The 16033-nt window shown below is 36.5% G+C and overlaps 1 protein-coding gene across 1 annotated transcript in view; it reads right to left on the minus strand.

Moving 5' to 3' along the window:
• Positions 1-12391, minus strand: part of LOC117317674 (titin-like) — a 72425-nt gene extending 60034 nt beyond the window's left edge. The window contains 4 exon segments of the mRNA XM_033872545.1: positions 2492-2689; positions 3705-3793; positions 8523-8745; positions 9533-12391. Coding sequence (XP_033728436.1) covers positions 2492-2689; positions 3705-3793; positions 8523-8745; positions 9533-11549 — 2527 coding nt within the window. The 5' untranslated portion in view covers positions 11550-12391.
• Between the last annotated feature and the right edge of the window lie 3642 nt (positions 12392-16033).

The following is a 16033-nucleotide window of genomic DNA, read 5'->3' on the forward strand; positions in this document are numbered from 1 at the left end:
AAATATTACACATAGAAATTTGAAAATATTACAAAGACAAAGAAAAAATGGCCAATGAGAATATGTTTAAACAGTGGTAAATGGCACATACCTAGACTAAGCCATCCCAATCCCACGGATCCCTTATTGCAGGCGATTTCTCAACAGAAGACAATATTTATTTAAAGACATTCTTTGAAAAGAGACCACTTGTATCAAGAAGCAAGTTGCATTGAGACTATCTTTGTAAAGAGATCAAATTTGTTTGGACACTTGTTTTAGGAGAGACCACTTGCATTGGGAGAACATCTTTGTAATAAGATGACATGTGTTTGGTACACGAGTTTTAAGAGGCCTCTTGTATTGGGGGACCTCCTGCTTTATGAGGCCGCCTGCTTGAACAGACAACCTATGAAAAGAGGCCACTTGTGTTAAAAGACCACTTGTGTAAGGTATGTTTGCTTGTTTACTGGGTTGACCACCCTGTGAGCAGCCAGGGTCACTTTGAGGTGGGGTATCATGTAGTAGTTGGTGACTACCTCACTGCCCACGGACACAGCCATGGCAATACATTCTAAGCTTCCAGAGAAGCATGCACCTTGGATCTTCACCCACACTGGCACTCTAACTAACTGAGCTATTGTAGCCCCTTGCTTGTATAAGGAGGCTTTACTATCTTTAATATGTGAGACCATCTTTCTAAAGAGACCATGATTTGTATTTGGACACCTGTGTAAAGAGACCACCTGTATTTTGATTGGCCATTTTTATTTAGAGACCCTCTGTGTAAAGAGACCACCTGTATTTTGATTGGCCGCTTGTATTTAGAGACCCTCTGTGTAAAGAGACCACCTATACTTTGATTGGCCACTTGTATTAATTTAAGACACCCTCTGTGTAAAGAGACCACCTGTATTTTGATTGGCTGCTTGTATTTAGAGACCCTCTGTGTAAAGAGACCACCTATATTTTGATTGGCCACTTGTATTAAGATACCCTCTCTGTAAAGAGACCACCTATATTTTGATTGGCCGCTTGTATTTAGAGACCCTCTGTGTAAAGAGACCACCTGTATTTTGATTGGCCACTTGTATTAATTTAAGACACCCTCTCTGTAAAGAGACCACCTATATTTTGATTGGCCGCTTGTATTTAGAGACCCTCTCTGTAAAGAGACCACCTATATTTTGATTGGCCACTTGTATTAAGACACCCTCTGTGTAAAGAGACCACCTGTATTTTGATTGGCCACATGTATTAAGACACCCTCTGTGTAAAGAGACCACCTATATTTTGATTGGCCACTTGTATTTAGAGACCCTCTGTGTAAAGAGACCACCTATATTTTGATTGGCCACTTGTATTAAGATACCCTCTGTGTAAAGAGACCACCTATATTTTGATTGGCCACTTGTATTTAGAGACCCTCTGTGTAAAGAGACCACCTGTATTTTGATTGGCCGCTTGTATTTAGAGACCACCTGTCTTTTGATTGGCCACTTGTATTTAGAGACTCTCTGTGTAAAGAGACCACCTGTATTTTGATTGGCCGCTTGTATTTAGAGACCACCTGTCTTTTGATTGGCCATTTGTATTTAGAGACTCTCTGTGTAAAGAGACCACCTGTATTTTGATTGGCCACTTGTATTAAGATACCCTCTCTGTAAAGAGACCACCTATATTTTGATTGGCCATTTTTATTTAGAGACCAGGTTTGTAAAGAGATTACATGAGTAAAGAGATCACCTGTATTGAGAGATCACCTGTATTGAGAGACCACCTGTATTGAGAGACCAGTGTTTTGAGGACCTGGCTAAAGAGACCAACTGTGTAAAAAGACATATTGTATTGATAGACCACTTGTTTATTAAAGTGTCACATATCACAATTACATTGTACTAGTATATAGTTACAAAGTATAAATCATTATAAGTTTAACATAGGGGATCAATCATCTTAATCTTAACCATAATAAAATACAAAATATTGATATCCTGAAAAAAACAAAGAGCAGGTGATTGACAACCCCTATACCTACCAAACTCTCTGAAATCGTAATATCATATACATGAACATAAATGATTAAAAGACATTTTTTACAATTGGTGCATTAAAACATTATGTCTTTTAAAGTAGTATTGAAATGAATACACATAATAAAACCTTGATTATATGTAAAAATAAAGGTTTCTTCCTCTACATAGTGGTGAAATTTAATTGCACAAGGGTTGGGGAGCTCCCTATCAGCGTGGTCTGCTAATTTCACTCTTTTCAGTAGTTAGATACAATAACTGGAATATTACTTTAAAATCTTATTTACCCCCAAATTCATCAAAAAAAAAAAAAAAATAGGACTCCTTTAAGCATGTTTAATTTAGACTTTGTCACATGATGTTATATATTTTTGTACATACATGCAAGCAATTTTATACAATACTATATATTATACTTAACCTCCCATGGCCTTGAGCCTACATAATTTTGATAATTTGCTACTGCTAAATTTACTAACCTTGTATGTCAACATCAAATTTGACCTCTGAGGTGCCCTGTGAGTTGACCGCCCGACAGATGTAGTGACCGGAATGTTCTGGCCCAGCCTCCCAGACGATCAGACATTGGTCTCCCTTTTCCTCCATGATTTCTACCTCCTCACCATCACTTAGCTCCTCTCCATCTCTCAGCCACAGGACCTGGGGCGGAGGAAAACCTGCCAAAGACATCCATATATCGGTGTTATAGTAGTTCTTATTACTACCGTGGGGCCCATACTACAGAATTCATTTAAGCTTTTAAAATGTAGTGATTTTTTTTACCCTTTTTGGGAAAGGGGCCATGAGTGCCCTTAAAATTGGAAAATTTAGCGTAGTTTACGGAAAATTGGGAAATACTTTTAAATATTTTTATAGCGGTAACTTTTTAAAATAAATTTTAGGAAGTAAGCAACACTAATTATGTACACCAAGAGATAATTATCAAGTGTTACACTTTAAAGAAGTGAACACAACAATGTGGTCATTCCTTTTGATGCTTATCACATTACAATGCAATTTTTTAAATTTCCTTTTTTCACATTTTCAAATTGGGAATTTTGGGGGGAGAAATCTGAAAAAAATGTATTTAACATAAGAAATGGTTCGAATTATGGCCCAAAAATCATAGTAAAAAAAAGTGAAGTCAATTCATTAGTAACACTAAAGTCAATTCATTAGTAACACCAATATATATTTATACTCTCCATATAAAATGTTCATATCTTTTTTTATCCAAAATCGGTGGAAAAAATTCTTTTAGATTAAAGTAAACAATGTTCCTTTTGGAATCTATATATATCTACATAATTATATATACTCAATTATGAAAAAAAAGAAACAGGCAACTTTATTAAGGGACGTGACTTAAGAATTTCTATTTTGGATACTAAATTTAGACACAACTATCAGTAAAACACATTTTTTTTTAATTCAGTCGATCAGTCCATCTGAAAGAACTGACTGAAAGAACTGTAGGGAAGGCATTACATGCAATTTGTCAAAAAAATTTACAGCAATCACCCTAATTGGGGAATTTCAAAATATTGACCACTACAGTACTACAGTGTGTGTATACTACCTATCTAGCAAATTACGAATGACTGTGACACTATGATCAATAATCAATTTAACCTGAAATCGTCCTATTCAAATGGTTTAATATGAGCTTTCATTGTGTTGGACTATACTCACCCTGAACAGAGCATTTGAGAACGAGGTCGTCTCCCTCTTTAACTGTCGTGTCAACAGGCGTCTTCGTAAACGCTGGGGCTGCAAGTTCCCTGTAAAAAAAACCCAGAAATATACTGAGGGCAATGTCGGGAACTAACAACTTAACATCAAATATCGGGAATTGACATCATAGTAATGGCGGGAACTGACGGTGTAAACAGTCAGCTAGATCTAGCGAGGTTATCTCCCTTAGATCATCACAGTATAGGATCAGAATGTTTCTCTTACCACATGAATATAATTGTATTAATGTGTCATTTGAAAAGATACATTCACTTATTCAGCTTGCATTCAATATTAACTTTGTTTCGTTTTTAACTGCATACAAATCTGCAGTTTGCATTTACCGCTACATTGACCAATCACATTAACAAACAAAGAAAGAAAAAACTTTATATGCGCTTTTCTATACACAAACTATGAATGCTGTCCCTGGGTGATGGTTCTAGTCAAACCCACTAATTGATATAACTAGGCATTACGTGGTAGGGAACGCAATCAATCGGTCGGTTAAAGTGGGACAAAGAAAAATCTCTTTGGAAGAAATTTCAGCTCGCCCCGCAGGAACCATCAGCATCAGAAGCAAGTCAAAATGGCACACCTGATGTAATAAAGCTCCCTGGTGGTTGTCAGAATTGCAAAATGCTTACGCTAACATTTTAGAGCATTCAGGACATAAAAGATCAATGCCAAATTTATGCATTTTATATACAAAATTTGCAAGATGCATATGTATATATGAGAGGTTGAAGCAAATTCTAAATAGCACACAAAACTTAGTTTTGATATCCGACGGTTTACACAAAATATGGGAAAAATGAAAATAAATCCAAATAATTTCAAAATTAGTTGTCAAATAAAAAAGATGCCAGATATATATATACTAATATAGACTTAAAAGTGTTTCGATAAGTTTAAAATGAGCTTTGATACAAAAACGTTAAGTCCTAAACATAGGAAACTTAAATTAAAAGAAAAAAATAGAATAATTCAATAATATTTTTTTGTTACTTTACTCTACTAAATAATTAACTTGATTCCGGTTTGGTGTCCCCCACCTCTCTTGTCTTGATCAATCAGTCTATTTGGTATTATACCTTCAAAATAGAGCAAGTTATTTTCTAAATTCTCCTAATTTTCTTCTGTTTATCTCTCCTACCATTCCCTTTTACAATACATATTTATTTTATACAATTCAGATTATCTTTTTTATACTAAACAGATTGTATTTTCAAATATGTCTCAAGTACACGTATTTGCTTTTTTGCAGTTAGACGTACATGTAAAACCATTTCAGGTAAAAGTAGATTTCAATTGATTCCACGAGGAAAAGGGGTATCTGAAAGCTCTTTTACACATGTCAGACAATCTAACAGCTATATTCAGATACGTGCTGAATGTAAACTATATAGCATTGTTAGATCTCCTATCCCTTAAAGTGTATTATCTTATATAAGATATGTTATCACGATAATATGCCGAAACACAATACAATAAAGAATTATAATTTAACTCATTCCATTATAACAATTATACACAACGAGAACAATTTTTTTTTCAAATATGTGTCAATGTATTTCGGCACAAATTGCATGAAACTTGTAGAAAAAATAATCTGATACTTTCTCCATTAAGAAAAGTAAAATAAGCGCCTATATCATCTGTTGTTAAACGTACATATAGTGAATGAGCGAAAAGTGAAAATAGGAGATAATATCTCATTTACATATTTAAATTGCTCATTTAAATATGATTTAAAATTTGGGCATAGTAACATTTACATTTTTTTTCTGGGGTCTGATCTAGACCACACCATCCTCCCTTTGGTGCCATTCCTATAAAGGTCTACTTACAACCGGAAACCAGGGTGAAGTCTGATTTACATATTTATTACTGTTAATCTTAAAATGAATTATAAAACATTAACCAAAAGAACAGGTCCGGAGTTATATATGCGCATAGAGTACAAAATTCACTATTGGAATTTTCCTAACTACATGACAGTTGGTAAGATGCAGAAATGAAACAATACTTTTAAGGAAATCGTTTGCTTTCAAACGTTAGGTGAACGTTACTATACGTATGCTTAGGAATGTTATTGAATATAATGAAACACAGCTATCTGAACGCAGATAGACACAGAAATATAATTTTCAAATGTACAGATTTTGATATTATATATGTACCCTTTGTCTGATCTTCAATGAAATTAGTAAATTAATGTATTTTTAAATCATTAGGTTTGCACACCAACGCTGTCACTAATGTTTTGCCTTATATATCAAGGCTGCTAAAGAGTTGGATTAACGTCTCCAAACGAGACCAAGTGTGGTTTTCCTGGCTTGCCTGGGTTGTCACATGAACACAGTTCCCTGGTAGTTAAGCTTCTGAACTCTGACCCCTACATGTATCTGAGAGAGTGTCCTAGGCTCGGCTATAACCAGAAGGACATTAATCCTCGTCAATCAACCCCTATCTGAGTATAATGATAATCGTTATAATTCCAACTTTTAACTTAACTCTAGAACACATGTCGTGCTATGTTATGACCACCGGTACAGTTGAAAGATTCATTTATATCAAATTCAATTCGACTTTACTGGAACTGTTTCGAAGTTCAAGGGACTAACAGAAAAACTTCGAAACAGCGGGACTTCGAATTATTATTAAATGTATTTTACCTACACATACCGTCATGAAAACATCACCCATTGTCGCAATGATCATCCCAAAACGTCGTGTTACGGTAACGCGACTTAAATACAAGGTTGATCTCAGGTTTTTGGTCTTGATTTCTTTCTTGTACAGCCCTTCCCAAAGGAAAGGTATTGCTTTGCCCAATGGACTATGGTTACGTATGGTTATTGAACACATATTCGGACATTATGTAAACGTGTTCCAAGCGTGCAAAATAAGGTAAAGTCAACACAAATTATCATTCTAAATGCTGTACAAGGCTCGTCGTTTCAAGAAAACAGGACAACATAACTATTCGGACATCGTTAAATGACGGACTTAAATTGTCCAAACACTTAACTGTATATCATAATACGGTACTCATTCACCCCTCATTTCATTTCTCTGCATACACATACAAAATAACTTGGCTACGCGCATGGTATTATCACCAAAATGATTCAAACTGATATCATTTTGTTATCTGAAACACATTAGTTCGTTCATTTATTTCACCAGCAGTTTTATATTATAAACACCAGCATTTAAACTATGCCGTTTATCTTTTTTAAAGATATTTCTTGTTTACCTTTCATATTGTCGCCATATATTCGCTCGATTAATGTTTATGAACTTGTTTACTTTTCACATAAGTTCAGGATTTTGTAAAGCTCTAACATCAAAAGTATAGTTTATATTTGATTTAGATAGGTTTGGACCATCAACGAAAGCCGGGGTTACATAAACGGGAGTCATATTTTAGATTATCTCTATAGTGGGATCATAGGTTTCTGACGCATAAGATAGGAAAAGTACTATGTAATGCATATATATAAAGACCTATATATATGCATTACATAGTATTTTCCCTATGTTATGTGTCAGGAGCCTATGGTGGGATCCTGTCTCTTTTGCTAGTATTCAGTATTTAGGAACGAGTTAGTTAAAGCTAACTCCAGTGACAGATATTCAATTTCATCATATAAGAGATTACATTGTATCTATGGTTGTATAATTCGGATTTAAAATAAATCACACACAAACAAAGACCACAGAAATAGTTTTCTTGTGTGTACCATATTTAGTATTTAGTTATTTGTGTACGGTGTGTAATGTTATAGAGTTTAATTGTGCGTAAATAAATCGTGTTTTTCTCAGTGGTTGCTTGTTATTAGTTTTAAGGCTTAGTCTAGCGGAAATATTTAACGTTAACTAGGATATTAACCTTTAAATAGAAACTTTATAACGAACATTGGTTATGACGAATTATTTTTCCAGGTCCCATAATATTCGTTTTAGTAAGTTTGTACTGTATTTTCTAGTCGATAGTCAAATCTATTTTCCCTTTGTGATTGGCCAACCCGATGAACTGTTCCCGCGCGTTGTACAATGTACATTTGTATTCAGTTCATTGCATTAACTTAACTTGGTCCAAAAACAGAGAGGAAATAGTTTTGACTGTTGACTGATATTGAAGGCATGAAACGAATGTTTTCTAATCTTAATAACATAAAATAATTCAACAGTTAAATGTTACGATTTTCTAGCAATTTTCCTTTGGAAACCGTGAAAATGTATTTAAAGGGAGTCATTCTGCAAAATATTTTCAGAGTAAAATCGCTAAAGCTTCTGGTAACATGTCCTCTATGGGTAGTTCTTACAAATGATTCATAAAGCCAGCTAAAGGTTTAGTGAAACATAAATTGTCACATTTACCTGTAAAATTCAATGATTGTAAAAATCGATTTTCAGGTATATCACTTTATTACCTCATCTGGTAGGTAATTTTGTTATTTGTGCATAATAAATTCTGCATATAATATTTGCAGTTCCGTAGTTATTGACTTTTGGATTTTAAAAGGTTCAGAGCTATTTTGTTGTACCGGAATATGCATCTACCTCTCATGATCCGGGGAGACAGGGATTTAAAATGACTCGACTTTGAAATAATAAAGAGTGTTTATGAGTAATACAAAGTGCTGTTAATCCTTACATAAATGTATACTTTCAGACATCTTCACAAGCCAAGGGTTCATTTAGAAATAAATGGCTAAGGTAGATGGCTTTTAAGTAGCCGTAGCTATAATAATCAGCATTTCTTACTTCTGCAAAGTCCTTGGAGTCTGACGCTGAACTTGAACTTTGACTTCTGACTTATCAGTGCCGTGCTTATTCATGATGTGTAGTTCGTACGACCCAGCGTCATCCCTGATGACGTCAGGGATAGACAGTTTCCACTCGTGTCCATCCTGCACGATCTCCATCCCGTCAAATAGTTCGATCGGCTCTCCATCTTTGTATATTTTCATACGTGGCTCCGGGACGCCTTTGCAGGAAAAATCATATTTTTTCAAAAATAAATCAATAATAAATCAATAAAAAAGAAACGAAGTTACACACCAATATTGATTTATATTTGAATATTATTATTACAAAATTAAAAAAAACAAAACAAAAAACAAAAAACAATACACGATATATCATAATTTTACAATGGCATACATGTATGTTTCGAGAGAGCACCCTGCAAGTTAATACGAACATTGAGACAGTTTTTGATTATCTTACAATATTTCTAAGGTGCTGTCGTTTTATGAAAAAAACAGTGTTATGGGAATGAATCTTGACAACGACAGTAGATTGACAAAAATGATTTCTTCAAAAAAAAAAAAAATTAAAAAAAAAAAATAGCATTGTAAAGCATCTTCGTACTAACGATGGTGCATGCTAAGGACCTTTAAGATACTTGACGCATCGAATAAATACCCAGTAGTTTTATAGAGAATGTAATTTGAAAGTTCTACTACCAATTTTATTAATTCTTATACAGAAACTATGCGTGAACCGGACATATATTTTTTTCCAATCACTTGCAATGGCTCACACTGATTTGTAAACATTATTTCTATTTGAATGTTATAGGCCTATATCACATATCACAAAATCAAATAACTCTTGTCGCAAATCTCAGATAAAGGAAAATATATTCAGTTAAGGGAGATAGCTTTAATTCAATGTTTTGGTTAACTGACATTTAATTAGAACCATTAGCCAGTTAATTTTACATTTAATCAATTATTTTCCATTGAATAGTGAAACAAAAACACACCAACCTTGTATTTCCCAATTGATCACCAAGTTCTGGCCTTCGTAAATGGTTACATCAGACGAGGCCTTTAAAATTTTGGGGGATTGGACATCTTTCCCTTCTTTAATGTCCGCAGAGGTCGAAAAGGAGAGCTCATCTGTGTCGTTGGAACGTTTAGATATTTCAGAAAGATTACTGTCGATCACGGCATCCGTTGTCCTACATCCGGGTTCGTCACCATCAGAAGTATATTTTCTGTCACGTGTCAATTTGTCCGCAATTTCAGGCGCGGAATCCGATTTTACAGAATCAGGAGCATTGCAAATTTCATCTTCGAAATGTACAGAGAGTCCTCTCTTTTTGTGAGGAACATCTTCAGTGGACGCCTGACCATAGTTTAGTCCTGGAATATTTTCTGGATTTTCGTCTTGATCTATGTCTGTCGTTATTTCATTCGAAAAGGATGGAGTTCCGTATTTGGTCTTACTGACCAGACTATTATCCTTTTCAACTATTCCATCTTTTGCATTTTCATCTTGGCCAACATTACAGACAATATCATCGGAATATTCATCGTAAGTGTACCCTACCAAGGAGTCGATTTTACCTGTCAGGCCAGCAGATTCCAAAGGATAACGAATTTGTGTAGACAATTTCCCAGCGTCTGGTTGGTCACTCTTTACCATGATGACCTCATCAGCTCTCAAATCACTGTCCATTTCATTCGTATACGTTTCTGGTTGAAGGCCAAAGCGGGCTTTACCATGTCGAATGCTACTTACGTCTGGAAGGGAATTCAACGCGTCGTTGTCATGTCCCAGTTCACCGGTACGATTATCTTTCCCGCGAATTTCATCCGATCGTGACTCGTCCCTTTCAGCAGTATGTAAGTCAGACTGAACTACACCCATGAAGAATGTATTCGGCAGGTCTGGTCTTGTGTCTTCCAGACGTCCTAATGGTGATGTATCCTCACTAGATCTATTATCTTGGTCAGACATCCATGCATCGCTCAGCGTCTTGATCTCTGCTGTCACCTCTTTTGCTTTCAGAATCAGTTCCTGTTCAATATCGTCCGTTTTTGGAGACTCCTTTGTTTTCCCTGAAGTCTTTCGATCATTTCTATCTAATGTTTTACCTGATTTTGAATCATTTCTCATATCATCTGTAACGTCTGGCATTATTTTCTCAATCGGCAATGATTCCGGTCTTCGTGGAGAGGGCGTCCGACGTTCACTGCTGCTATTGTCACCGTGTTGGTCTTTCATTTGGTCAACAAGTTTACATTCCCCATCTCCAACTTTAACGTCTGGTAGTTTGTCATCACGCCTGTTTCTTCTATTGCTATCGCGATTCCCGCTTTCGAGGTCCAAGTCATCTGCCCTTGTGATGTCTTGCTTCTGTTTACCAGGAAATTCACTGTCAGATGCTTTGTCATCATCTGGTGTCTTCCTAATATCCCTAATATTCCTGTCATTCTTATGTTCAAAATCGGATTTTTTTCTGTCGACATCGTTCCCGGAGTCATTTGATTTTTCTGGATATCCTAAATCTTTGTCATCCTCCAAATCACCGTATATCTTCCTATCTTTCTTGTTTTGGTCATTTATATCTGTATCGCCAAAATCTTTCTCAGAGTCACGTGGTTTTCGTTGATATCCCAAATCTGTGTCGTCATCCAAACCACCGTACCTCTTTCTGTCTTTTTTGTATTTGTCATCAGAATCTTTATCATCGATATCTTTCTTGGAATCAGGTGATTTTCCTGGATATCCCAAATCTTTGTCGTCATCCAAATCCCCAAATCGCTTCCTGTCTTTCTTGTATTTGTCATCGGTATCTTTATCATCGATATCTTTCCCAGAGTCACGTGGCTTTCGTGGATATCCCAAATCTGTGTCGTCATCCAAATCACCAAATCGCTTCCTGTCTTTCTTGTATTTGTCATCGGAATCTTTATCATCGATATCTTTCTTGGAATCAGGTGATTTTCCTGGATATCCCAGATCTTTGTCATCATCCAAATCACCAAATCGCTTCATGCCTTTCTTGTATTTGTCATCGGAATCTTTATCATTGATATCTTTCTTGGGGTCACGTGATTTTCCCGGATATCCCAAATCTTTGTCGTCGTCCAAATCACAATATCTTTTCCCGTCTGTCTTGTATTTGTCATCGGAATCTGTATTGCCAAAATCTTTCCCAGAGTCTCGAGGTTTTCGTTGATATCCCAAATCTGTATCGTCATTCAAATCACTGTATCTGTTTCTGTCTTTCTTGTATTTGTCATTGGAATCTTTATCACCGATATCTTTCCCAGACTCACGTGATTTTCCCGGATATTCAAAATCTTTGTCGTCGTCCAAATCACCATATCTTTTCCTGTCTGTCTTGTATTTGTCATCGGAATCTGTATTGCCAAAATCTTTCCCAGAGTCTCGAGGTTTTCGTTGATATCCCAAATCTGTATCGTCATCCAAATCACTAAATCGCTTCCTGTCTTTCTTGTACTTGTCATCGGAATCTTTATCATCGATATCTTTCTTGGAGTCACGTGATTTTCCCGTATATCCAAAATCTTTGTCGTCATTCAAATCACTGTATCTCTTTCTGTCTTTCTTGTATTTGTCGTCGGTATCTTTATCATCGATGTCTTTCCCAGAGTCTCGAGGTTTTCGTGGATATCCCAAATCTGTGTCGTCATCCTAAATCACCAAATCGCTTCCTGTCTTTCCTGTATTTGTCATCGGAAACTGTATCCCCAAAATCTTTCCCAGAGTCTCGAGGTTTTCGTTGATATCCCAAATCTGTATCGTCATCCAATTCACCAAATCTCTTCCTGTCTTTTTTGTATTTGTCATCGATATTTTTATCATCGATAGCTTTCCCAGAGTCTCGTGGCTTTCGTGGACATCCCAAATCTGTGTCGTCATCCAAACCACTGTACCTCTTTCTGTCTTTCTTGTATTTGTCATCAGAATCTTTATCATCGATATCTTTCTTGGAATCAGATGATTTTCCTGGATATCCCAGATCTTTGTCGTCATCCAAATCACCAAATCGCTTCCTGTCTTTCTTGTATTTGTCATCGGTATCTTTATCATCGATATCTTTCCCAGAGTCACGTGGCTTTCGTGAATATCCCAAATCTGTGTCGTCATCCAAATCACTAAATCGCTTCCTGTCTTTCTTGTATTTGTCATCGGTATCTTTAACATCGATATCTTTCCCAGAGTCACGTGGCTTTCGTGAATATCCCAAATCTGTGTCGTCATCCAAATCACTAAATCGCTTCCTGTCTTTCTTGTATTTGTCATCGGAATCTTTATCATCGATATCTTTCTTAGAGTCACGTGATTTTTCCGGATATCCCAAATCTTTGTCGTCGTCCAAATCACCATATCTTTTCCTGTCTGTCTTGTATTTGTCATCGGAATCTGTATTGCCAAAATCTTTCCCAGAGTCTCGAGGTTTTCGTTGATATCCCAAATCTGTGTCGTCATCCAAATCACCAAATCTCTTCCTGTCTTTCTTGTATTTGTCATCGGTATCTTTATCATCGATATCTTTCATGGAGTCACGTGGCTTTCGTGGATATCCCAAATCTGTGTCGTCATCCAAATCACCAAATTTCTTTCTGTCTTTCTTGTATTTGTCATCGGAATCTTTATCTTCGATATCTTTCCTAGAGTCACGTGGTTTTCGTGGATATCCCAAATCTGTATCGTCATCCAAATCACCAAATCGCTTCGTGTCTTTCTTGTATTTGACATCGGAATCGTTATCATCGATATCTTTCCCAGAGGCACGTGGCTTTCGTGGATATCCCAAATCTGTATCGTCATCCAAATCACCAAATCTCATCCTGTCTTTCTTGTATTTGTCATCGGAATTTTTATCTTCGATATTTGTCCCAGAGTCACGTGGCTTTCGTGGATATCCCAAATCTGTGTCGTAATCCAAACCACCGTACCTCTTTCTGTCTTTTTTGTATTTGTCATCAGAATCTTTATCATCGATATCTTTCTTGGAATCAGATGATTTTCCTGGATATCCCAGATCTTTGTCGTCATCCAAATCACCAAATCTCTTCCTGCTTTTCTTGTATTTGTCATCGGTATCTTTATCATCGATATCTTTCCCAGAGTCACGTGGCTTTCGTGGATATCCCAAATCTGTGTCGTCATCCAAATCACCAAATCGTTTTCTGTCTTTCTTGTATTTGTCATCGGAATCCTTATCATCGATATCTTTCTTAGAGTCACGAGATTTTTCCGGATATCCCAAATCTTTGTCGTCATCCAAATCACCATATCTTTTCCTGTCTGTCTTGTATTTGTCATCGGAATCTGTATTGCCAAAATCTTTCCCAGAGTCTCGAGGTTTTCGTTGATATCCCAAATCTGTATCGTCATCCAAATCACTAAATCGCTTCCTGTCTTTCTTGTATTTGTCATCGGAATCTTTATCTTCGATATTTTTCCCAGAGTCACGTGGCTTTCGTGGATATCCCAAATCTGTGTCGTCATCCAAACCACCGTACCTCTTTCTGTCTTTTTTGTATTTGTCATCAGAATCTTTATCATCGATATCTTTCTTGGAATCAGATGATTTTCCTGGATATCCCAGATCTTTGTCGTCATCCAAATCACCAAATCTCTTCCTGCTTTTCTTGTATTTGTCATCGGAATCTTTATCATCGATATCTTTGTTAGAGTCACGTGATTTTTCCGGATATCCCAAATCTTTGTCGTCGTCCAAATCACCATATCTTTTCCTGTCTGTCTTGTATTTGTCATCGGAATCTGTATTGCCAAAATCTTTCCCAGAGTCTCGAGGTTTTCGTTGATATCCCAAATCTGTATCGTCATCCAAATCACTAAATCGCTTCCTGTCTTTCTTGTATTTGTCATCGGAATCTTTATCATCGATATCTTTCTTGGAGTCACGTGGCTTTCGTGGATATCCCAAATCTGTGTCGTCATCCAAATCACCAAATTTCTTTCTGTCTTTCTTGTATTTGTCATCGTAATCTTTATCTTCGATATCTTTCCTAGAGTCACGTGGTTTTCGTGGATATCCCAAATCTGTGTCGTCATCCAAATCACCCAATCGCTTCCTGCCTTTCTTGTATTTGTCATCGGAATCTTTATCATCGATATATTTCTTCGAATCAGGTGATTTTCCTGGATATCCCAAATCTTTGTCGTCATCCAAATCACCAAATCGCTTCCTGTCTTTCTTGTATTTGTCATCGGAATCTTTATCATCGATATCTTTCTTGGAGTCACGTGATTTTCCCGGATATCCCAAATCTTTGTCGTCGTCCAAATCACCATATCTTTTCCTGTCTGTCTTGTATTTGTCATCGGAATCTGTATCGCCAAAATCTTTCCCAGAGTCTCGAGGTTTTCGTTGATATCCAAAATCTTTGTCGTCATCCAAATCACCAAATCTCTTCCTGTCTTTCTTGTATTTGTCATCGGAATCTTTATCATCGATATTTTTCCCAGAGTCACGTGGCTTTCGTGGATATCCCAAATCTGTGTCGTCATCCAAATCACCAAATCGCTTTTTGTCTTTCTTGTAGTTGTCATCGGTATCTTTATCATCGATATCTTTTTTAGAGTCCTGTGATTTTCCTAGATATCCCAAATCTTTCTCGTCGTCCAAATCACCATATCTTTTCCTGTCTGTCTTGTATTTGTCATCGGAATCTGTATCGCCAAAATCTTTCCCAGAGTCTCGAGGTTTTCGTTGATATCCCAAATCTGTATCGTCATCTAAATCACCAAATCGCTTCCTGTCTTTCTTGTATTTGTCATCGGTATCTTTATCATCGATGTCTTTACCAGAGTCTCGAGGTTTTCGTTGATATCCCAAATCTGTATCGTCATCCAAATCACCAAATCGCTTCGTGTCTTTCTTGTATTTGTCATCGGAATCTTTATCATCGATACCTTTCTTGGAATCAGGTGATTTTCCTGGATATCCAAAATCTTTGTCGTCGTCCAAATCACTGTATCTCTTTCTGTCTTTCTTGTATTTGTCATCGGAATCTTTATTATTGATATCTTTCTTGGAGTCACGTGATTTTCCCGGATATCCCAAATCTTTGTCGTCGTCCAAATCACTGTATCTCTTTCTGTCTTTCTTGTATTTGTCATCGGTATCTTTATCATCGATTTCTTTCCCAGAGTCACGTGGCTTTCGTGGATATCCCAAATCTGTGTCGTCATCCAAATCACCAAATCGTTTCCTGTCTTTCTTGTATTTGTCATCGGTATTTTTATCATCGATATCTTTCCCAGAGTCACGTGGCTTTCGTGGACATCCCAAATCTGTGTCGTCATCCAAACCACCGTACCTCTTTCTGTCTTTTTTGTATTTGTCTTCGGAATCTTTATCATCGATATCTTTCTTGAAGTCACGTGATTTTCCCGGATATCCCAAATCTTTGTCGTCATCCAAATCACCATATCTTTTCCTGTCTGTCTTGTATTTGTCATCGGAATCTGTATTGCCA

This window comes from Pecten maximus, chromosome 19, assembly GCF_902652985.1.
Source record: "Pecten maximus chromosome 19, xPecMax1.1, whole genome shotgun sequence".
In the NCBI taxonomy this organism is placed as follows: domain Eukaryota; kingdom Metazoa; phylum Mollusca; class Bivalvia; order Pectinida; family Pectinidae; genus Pecten; species Pecten maximus.